Below are 8478 nucleotides of genomic sequence, written 5' to 3'. Positions count from 1 at the left end.
GGTCAGGGCAACAATCAGTAACTGGCCAAAGCCACCCAGTGAGCTTCCTGACCGACCGGGGACTCTAACCCGGTCTCTCCAGTCCCAGCCGAGCACTCTGACCCCTACACCACACTGGCAAAACTGGGGCAGGGTTGCAGGGTGGGACCGTGTCAAATACGAGATTCAGCCCTACTCCCGAAAAGCCATGGACTTCCTTCTGCAGGCTGCTAAAACTTTCGCCGGGTACTCCGAAAGCTGTCAAGGAGAAATAGAAGGGGAAGGACTACAACTTCCAAGATGCATCGCGCGAAAGAGCAGGCGGAGGGGAGGGGAAGGAGGAGCGCGAGCGGCCCCGGCTCGGAAGAGGTGGCATCACGTGACTTCCTGAAAGTTGCCTTGGAAATGCAGGCAGGTGAGAGGTGGTTACGTGGAAGCTTTATGGAGACTTAAGGGAAGGCGTCCTTGATGACTGCTTTTGCCGCTCTGGGCTGGAGAAGGTGATAGTATGGGGTGACAGCCCCACGGGGATGGCGTGAGCAGGACTGGCGAGCATTTATTCCGCTTCTGTGTTTTCCAGTCCTGCATCAGGTTGGTTGGGGATCACTCGCGTGTCTTGCTGAATTCTGTGTGCCTTTGAGATTTGTTCTTTCTCTTGCCTTGGGATTTCATTAGATCAGACGCGCAGTGTGACACTGTGCGTGTTTGTTTTGGAACTGCGTTACACTGGATCCAAGGAGGCTTTCCTAAGCTTGATAACTGTTTTGCTATCTGTCTGTTTTCCCTCTCCCTCTCTTTTTCTCTTTGTCCTGTGCCTTGCTTCTATCATGTAGCCCTTTAGCAGGTGCCGTTTGTCCTTTTGTTTTACCTCTTTGTTCGGGGGGGGGGCGGGGGAAACTTGCTTATATAGCAGATGTCTTGGGTGTTGTTAAAGACATGTATGTAAAAAACAAACAAACAAGCAAGCAAAAGCTCGTGACTATTGTCAAGTAAGCATGCAATAGGTCTGGACCCTGTTAGCTTGTATGATTATGGCCACAGAACACTTCCTACAGACGTTTTGCTGCTATTGGCAATGGAGTTTTCTATATAAGGGATGTTTTTATTTTGGAAAGGTAGAACCTTGTAGAAAAAAAGAGGCACTCTCCCAGCCCTCTGCCAAAGTATAAATGCTTTTAATGCTTGACAACACCCCTTGGCAGATCTTGTCAATGCACGTGTACAATCTCAGCACATTTACTGAAGCCTGAAATGATTTGGTCTGAGCTTTTCACTGCTGAAGCCTGATGTAGAAATCAGGATTTTGCAAGTTCTGACAGCTGTGGTTTCTTTGTTCTTTACCCCTTTCTCCTGAAAACGATATACCAGAGTTAGCATGCACACAAGAGGCATGTTTGTAGACTTGTATTCTTATTAAATGCAACAGCTAGTTCAAGAAGAATGAACGTTGTGTTCAGTAAAGCTCTTGGTCTTTGTTCCAAGAGAACATCAGAAACTTCTTTTGTGTTCTCACTTCTTCTCACATTCTACCAACCACAGACTGAAGGTAGGGAGGGAACCCAGGCTCATGTGCTTCCTTCTCCTTACCTCCTCTCTCTCTGTGTTTGAATTCTTCCTCTCTTCTGTAGGTTGCTATAACCACAGTTTCATGCTAGACTGGCATTGGGTGACTTGTGGTTAAAACTGATCAAGAATTTTCCTATAGCAAGGTTTGCAGACCCATGATTTTAAATAATGACCGTGGGGAACTAACCCATAGCTCTATAGTTATCCCTGGCCATACAGCAGGCATAACTTAAAATAATTTATGTACAGTGGCTATCCCTTTAGATCTTTGCCTTGCCAAATATATCGCCAAATTCCTGAGGGCTTGAGCTGATATATAATATTAACTTCAGTGTTCTCACTGGTGAGAAGGAAGCACAAATGTGCATAGGTTCTTACTCTGAAAAACCTTTTGCTTTATTGAAGTGGAATCCCAAGTTGAGTGGAGCTGCTGGGTGTTCTGGGACATTTTTTTTGTCTAACATGCATAGGATTTTGGCCATAGCCTCTCAGTTGAAATCAGCTAAATAAATTACAATCCATTTCTGGTGCTCCATCCCATGCTCCTTTTCTTTTTTCTGTCCTTTTCCCCTCCACATTCCCCACCCCTTCCAACTGTTGCCGAGTCCCTTCCTTATTGCTTTCTGGCAGTAAAACCAGACACAAAGGGAGACAAGACAGGCTGAACTTGACTTGGTTGGATGTTCTTTGTGATACTAAAAGACGGCATTTCAGGTGTTCAAAGGAATGCGCACATGTTATCTCAGCCAACCTTACAAGAGCACTGTGAGGTTGGAGGGGAATGGGCACACTGAGGCTGAGGGAATAATGGTTTGCTAAGTCAGCCAAATAAATCGTTCGCTGAAGTGAGATCTGGCCCAAGCTTTACAGGACCCATAGCTTTCACCCTTGACTTTTAAGGGCCAAAGAGAGAATGAGGTGGTCCCTGTTGAGCCTCAAGTGTTCAGTGAACATACAATGGTGGGAAGCAGGGTTGCTCCTGCTGGCCGTATCAGATCAGGGAACCTCAAATTGGCAGATGAGCGTATTGGGCAGGGGAGATGTAAACTGTTGTCAGAGGGAACTGAAATACAAAAGATATGGGCAGGTTGTTATCTTAGCAGCTGCTATTCAAAGTTGGTGGACAATAGTATTGCTGATTATGTTAGTGTGATATTTTTTAAAACCTCCCTATTCAAAATATGGGGACTGCAGGTGGCGCAGTGGTTTAAACCGCTGTGCTGCTGGGCTGGTAGATCGAAAGGTCGCCGGTTCGAATCTGCATAACGGGGTGAGTTCCCGTCGCTCCGTCCCAGCTCCTGCCAACCTTGCAGTTCGAAAGCATGCAAATGCAAGTAGATAAAAAGGTACCACTTCGGTGGGCAGGTAGCAGCGTTCCGTGCACTTGGGTGTTTAGTCATGCCGGCCACATGGCCACGGAGACTGTCCTCTGGGCTAGGAAACGGACATGAGCACCGCCCCCTAGAGTCAGGCATGACTGGACTTAATGTCAAGGGGAAACCTTTACCTTATTCAAAATACACTGTTGAGAATTCTGAATATTCTTCTGCCTGGAGGCAGGGGCATCTGAGGATGAAAGAAATGCCAGAGATAATGAAGAAGCAACTATGTCTCAGTCTGTGGCTGATCACACCTTTTATCTTATCTCTTGCTAGCAGCTAATTTTCTTTGCTCCTTCTCCTAACACTTAGCAGATAAGCATAGACAAACAATGGGAAGAAGAATGGATAGGTGTTTGCCACCAATCACCTCCAGATTGCTCTGCCCATCCCTGGAGGCATCTTCAGAGTTGTCTTGCAATCAGAACCTGTCTTAGAAAATGTGGGTGCCTCTCAAATAACCTGTAGCCAGAAGCACAGGTACAGCACTAACTATACATTCTAAATTTCTCTCACACTGGGGGAAGCAACCTTCCCCAAACTGGTGCCCTGTGGAGGTGTTGCAGTTCATCTGCCAGGTGCTAGATGCTTGACTGGGCTGGCTAGGATGGACTGAGTTGGCCAGCAGAGCAGCGTGTGAGGAAGGCTGTTCCGTCTACATGTTTTGCTTTAGGAGTATGGCTACGGTTCCCAGCTCACCCCTCATGTGTAGCTAATTTCTATCTGGAGCAGTGGGGACCTTGAAGATTTCTCCTGCCTGTGTCACAGAACATGAACCTGCTGGTGATTCAGGAGCAGCACATACATTCCTATGCATAATAGGGAAGGGACATCCATGATAGTACATGATTAAAGAAGTCCCTGGGAAAAGACCCCTTCTAAAACCCCGGAGATGCAGCCAGTTGTCCTATTTAATACTGAGCTAGAAGGGCTGCTTCCTGTGCCCAGCACGCCCTGCTGGAAGATCTGTAATGGAATGCCTCTATCATTTTTTCCCCTATGAAAGCAGCTAAACTAGAGCCAGTGTGGTGCAGTGGTTAAGAGCATGGGACTGGGACTCAGATGATCTGGGTTCTAGTCCCTGCTCAGCCATGGAGCCAACTGGGTGACTTTGGGTCAGTCACAGACTCTCAGCCCAACCTACCTCACAGGGTTGTTGTTGTGGGGATAAGATGGAGGAGGAGATGTAAGCTGCCTTGAGCTCTTTGTAGGAAAAAGGCAGGATATAAATCGAAAAAATAAAAATAAAACAATTTGGGATCTGGGTGTTTCAGAGTGTGCCTTTTGTTAGCAGGCTGAGGTTATCAAATCACCGAGGTTATCAAATGAGGCACTCCTGGTGGCTCTGCATAGACCTGAGGCCTCTTGAGAGTCTGCTTGGAGCAGAGGTGTGAGGGAGCTGTCTCCCTTTCTGTGGTTGATGCTGATGACCCAAACTTTGCTTTCTTTTTCACATCTGCTCAGGACATATTTATTTAAACAAGCTTACCTTAGCGGATCAGACATGGTTTTCACCTATGACTGGATTCTGAATATATATATTGTTGCCTCTGGCACTCGGGAATCTTTTTTTTTTTTCCCAATAGAGACCAGTTTAGAGATGTGGTTTGTAAGAGTAGAAATTTAAAAAATGGGAATTAGAGAGTTTGGTGGTTGATAAGAGGTGAGCAAGAGGGAAACAGGTATGAATTCCTTTAAATAGATCCTACTCCTTTACCTGAGCTCTTCTTTCCTGTGATTGCTACTGTAATAATGTCTGCGTCACCTTTCTCAGCGTGCTTGTATTCACTCAAGAGAGAAGGAAGGTTATGCCTGTGCTCACAGAGCAAGCCAGTCTTATAGGTTTGATTACAGTTATAGAATTCTCTAGTACAAGATGTGGTGATGCCCCTGATTCAGATGCTTGAAAAGTGGCTCAGGCAAATCATGGCAGATGAGGCTCTCTGCTGGTAGACCGTATATCTAGGCCTCATGTATCTTTGCATACTACTTGGTGTGGGCCAGTGGTGTGGGAGGGCTTCTCCCTTCGTGCCCTACTTGTGGGCTGCCTGTGGGAAAGTAGATCAGCCTTGGGGCTGCGGCAGCAGGGCTCTGGATGTATCTGTATGGTATTGCTCTGCCGCCCTGGCTGTCGTCTTCTCACCTTCTTTCTGGACTTACAGCCAGAAGATGGGAAGGGAGCTCAGACAGGGTGGATTCCAAGCTTAGCTGGTAACAGAAAACAACTGATGCTGCTTGCATGATTCAAGGCAAACTTGGTGGTAGAACAAGAGTCTGCTGTTGGCACACCTCTGAATTTCCACCCTGTTACTTCAAAGTAAATGCATAGAATGAATCCATGGATTTAACACAATCTTACAGAAATGTATTTGGTCTCTTAAAGGGAAGTAATATGCCCCGATGTCCATTTGTTCAGAAGTCAGTGTCGCCTGCTGCAGTGGAACTTGTTCCCGAGTAGTCTCGTGTGCTTTGCTAATATTATCCTGGCTTTAGTTTGGCTTGACTTTTTATGTTTTGCACTTTGTTTCCTCTTTTTGAAGGGAGAAGAGAAATGACATAGCCTACATTCCAGCATTAAAGGGCGAAGAGGGCTGGGGAGGGAGCTGGGGAAACTGGAAGGACAGCGATGCCTGGAATTTTGAGGAGGCAGCCCGTGAACAGGGCACTGGCATCACAGGTCACACATCATCACGTGGCCGTGTTCCTGCTCACTTTCTTCAGGTAGGTGGCTGTGGCCAGCTTTGTCTGGTAGATGCAGTGTGGTGCAGTGGTTTAGAGCATGGGGCTGGGACTCAGGCGATGTGGGTTCTAGTCCCCGCTCAGCCATGGAGCCAACTGGGTGGCTTTGGGCCAGTCACAGACTCTCAGCTCAATCTACCTCACAGGGTTGTTGTTGTGGGGATAAGATGGAGGAAGAGATGTAAGCTGCCTTGAGTCCTTTGTGGAAAAAAGGCAGGATATAAATCAATCAATCAATCAATGCAAAAGGTGGGCAGATGCCAGGAAGCTCTGGATGCTGTTGCTGCCGCTGCCTACTTGGTGTTGGGTGTTCATGGCACCCTGGTGCTCAAGCTGAACCGGCATCTTCTGCATTGCCCCTTGTCACCCATAGGACTTTGCTCCCAGCTGAATGGCTGCCAGTGGCCATTAATTGTGACGGTCTGGTTTCCCCTCTGGAACTTATGGTTGGGTCTCAGCATGAATTACTGAGTGTGGGGGTCTGCAGCATGGTGCCCACCAGCACCATTGTGCCTGCAACTCCTCTTGGTGACTGTCAGGCTTCCTTTTATTTCTGGTTTTTATTCTACTGTTTTGAACCATTTCCTTTAACTGCAGCCCTCTTCAGCTGTCTTTTTCAGGAGGTTCAAAAGACTGGTTTTGTACATTCATGTTCAGACCCAACCTCTGCCTGGTACTTTGGTTCCTGATTAAGTTTTAGCCTCACCAGTGCGTCTTCTGGGATGTGAGTGTCTTGTGACTGGCCATGCCCACCCCAGTAGCCTGTTGATGAATGAATGGGCAGGACCCTCTTGGCAGCCATTTGGCAGAAGGCTTGCGACACTCAACATGCCATTTATGGGAATTCCACGATCATTTAGCACTGAGGTTAATGTTAGTGTTAATGGTACTGGAAGTTGCTAACTGACCTAGTCTTATATGTTGTACTTATTTAGATGTTTGATGCAGTTTAAGTGAAGTGTAACTGAGTTTATATAATATTGTAACTGTGCCTATTGTATTTTTTGTATGTGAACTCTTTAAAACACAACCTGTTGCCAAAAATGCAGTATCTATATAAATTAAGTATGACTATGTTTCAGATACTGGTCTTCCTGAGATCAGCAAGGGAGCTGCCCTTTTGAAAACTGGTTGGCATTTTATGCAGGTCTTGAGAAATAATTTAAGTGTCATCTTCCTTCTTTCTCTCCCCTACTTCCTCCTTACTCTCTCTCTTGGAATCCCCAGCTACTCTCTGCTTCACGCCTCCAGGAAAACATTTAGCAATGTCAAAGTCAGCATCTCCAGCCAATGGACCCCTTCCTGCCTTAACAATACTACCTTCAATCTCCAGCCATATGAGGTGAGGGTTTTCAATTTATTGATCTACTGAAGCTGTGACCACTCCGGTCTTTTTTCTAGCAAGTTGATCAGTCAAAAAGACGTGTGGTGTAGTGGACTGGGGAGGCCTGAATTTAGGTGCCCCCTTGGCCATGAGGCTCACGGGGTGACTTGGACCAGCTCCTGTCTCAGCCCACTCTACTTCACAAGGTCGTTCTGAAGATACCATCGAAAGGAAGAGGAACATATATAGCACCTTGGGCTTGGAGGAAAAGTATGATATAAATGACACAAACAAATGAGATCCTGGCAGCAAATAGAGGAAATAAAGCAGCCCTTGAACCTTGAACCTTGCCTGCTCTGGGCTTGCACAGTGGTTGGTGTGCATAAGCATAGAGCTAATAGGAAGTGTTCCATCCCTCTTGCAGTTGAGCAAGTTCTGTCACGCAGATCAAATGCTTGCAAAATCGCCTTTCTACAGTAATTGCCACACTGGTGGGATGAGGATAGACATTAAGTTTTATGCTGTATCTTGATACATTGTGGGGAAAAAAATGTGTCTGTCACAGAAATGGAGTTGCTTCCAGTGTTAATCTAAAAGAATCTGTAGCCTGTGTGACTAAAGGTAAGGGAAAATGGTTAGGGATGGGGTGACATTTGTTTGGTTTTCATCTTAATATAAAGCATCCTCTCTTGCCCTTTCCAAATGAATTTATGAAGTAGAGCACAATTATCCTTTGGCAGGTGCACTGCTCTGAGTGTTGTGAGGCAGACTTTGATTTAAAAAACCATATATATTACGGGGAAATAGCATACAGAAACTCATATTTTAGGGAATTATATTTATTAGATTTATATCCCACTTCTTTATAAAAGAACTCAGAGTGGCTTACATCATTCTCCTCTTCCTGCTCTCAGTCTCATTTCCACAAAAGCAGCCCTGTGAGGTAGGTTGGCCCAGAGTCACCCAGCTGGCTGCATGGCTGTGTGGGGACTAGAATCCAGATCGCCTGGGTCTCAGTCCCAACTCGTAACAACTGCACCACTCTGGCTCTCATGATGCTTACAAGGTGTGCACAGAGCAGGGGAAATTGTGAGCAAAACTGTGTACCAATTCTCATGTGCTTAGAATGCATGTGCCATTGTGTAAGATGACTTGTGTATGAGATGAGGTTGGTATTTTGAACTGTTTTTCTGGTGTTTGTCATATGGTGGGTGTATAAGATGACCCCCAATTTTTGCTTTGCTATTTCTCGAGTCTTCATGTACACGGAGAGGCACAACATGTGAATGAAGCTGGCTAGTGCTGGGTCAAAGAGTGTGGCGTTCCCAAACAGAGTCCCTAGAGACATTTATGGGAGTTTTTTGCTAGAGGTATTCATGGTTTTTCCACTTGCATGGAGGTCCTGCAGTTTCAGGCATCCACTTGGAGGGCTTAGAACTGATCCCTCTGGGATACTGAGGTCCTACTACATGATGAAAAACTTTCACCTGG

At 46.2% G+C, this 8478-nt stretch overlaps 1 protein-coding gene across 4 annotated transcripts in view; it reads left to right on the top strand.

The window, feature by feature from the left end:
• Positions 1-401: 401 nt before the first annotated feature.
• The window catches only part of SLC37A3 (solute carrier family 37 member 3), a 38230-nt gene continuing 30153 nt past the window's right edge, over positions 402-8478 (top strand). For 2 of the 4 annotated variants that reach the window (XM_044441042.1, XM_044441044.1), the window contains exons 1-3: positions 402-570; positions 5465-5645; positions 6891-7005. In XM_044441042.1, coding sequence (XP_044296977.1) covers positions 5551-5645; positions 6891-7005 — 210 coding nt within the window. In that variant the 5' untranslated portion in view covers positions 402-570; positions 5465-5550. The remainder of the gene's footprint in view (positions 571-5464; positions 5646-6890; positions 7006-8478) is intronic. The other 2 variants (XM_044441041.1, XM_044441043.1) reach the window with 1 other exon arrangement.

This window comes from Varanus komodoensis, unplaced genomic scaffold (assembly GCF_004798865.1).
Source record: "Varanus komodoensis strain SLA01 unplaced genomic scaffold, ASM479886v1 scaffold39, whole genome shotgun sequence".
NCBI lineage: Eukaryota > Metazoa > Chordata > Lepidosauria > Squamata > Varanidae > Varanus > Varanus komodoensis.
The sequence above is the reverse complement of the archived record's forward strand: the minus strand, read 5'-3'. Positions and strand labels throughout refer to the sequence as shown.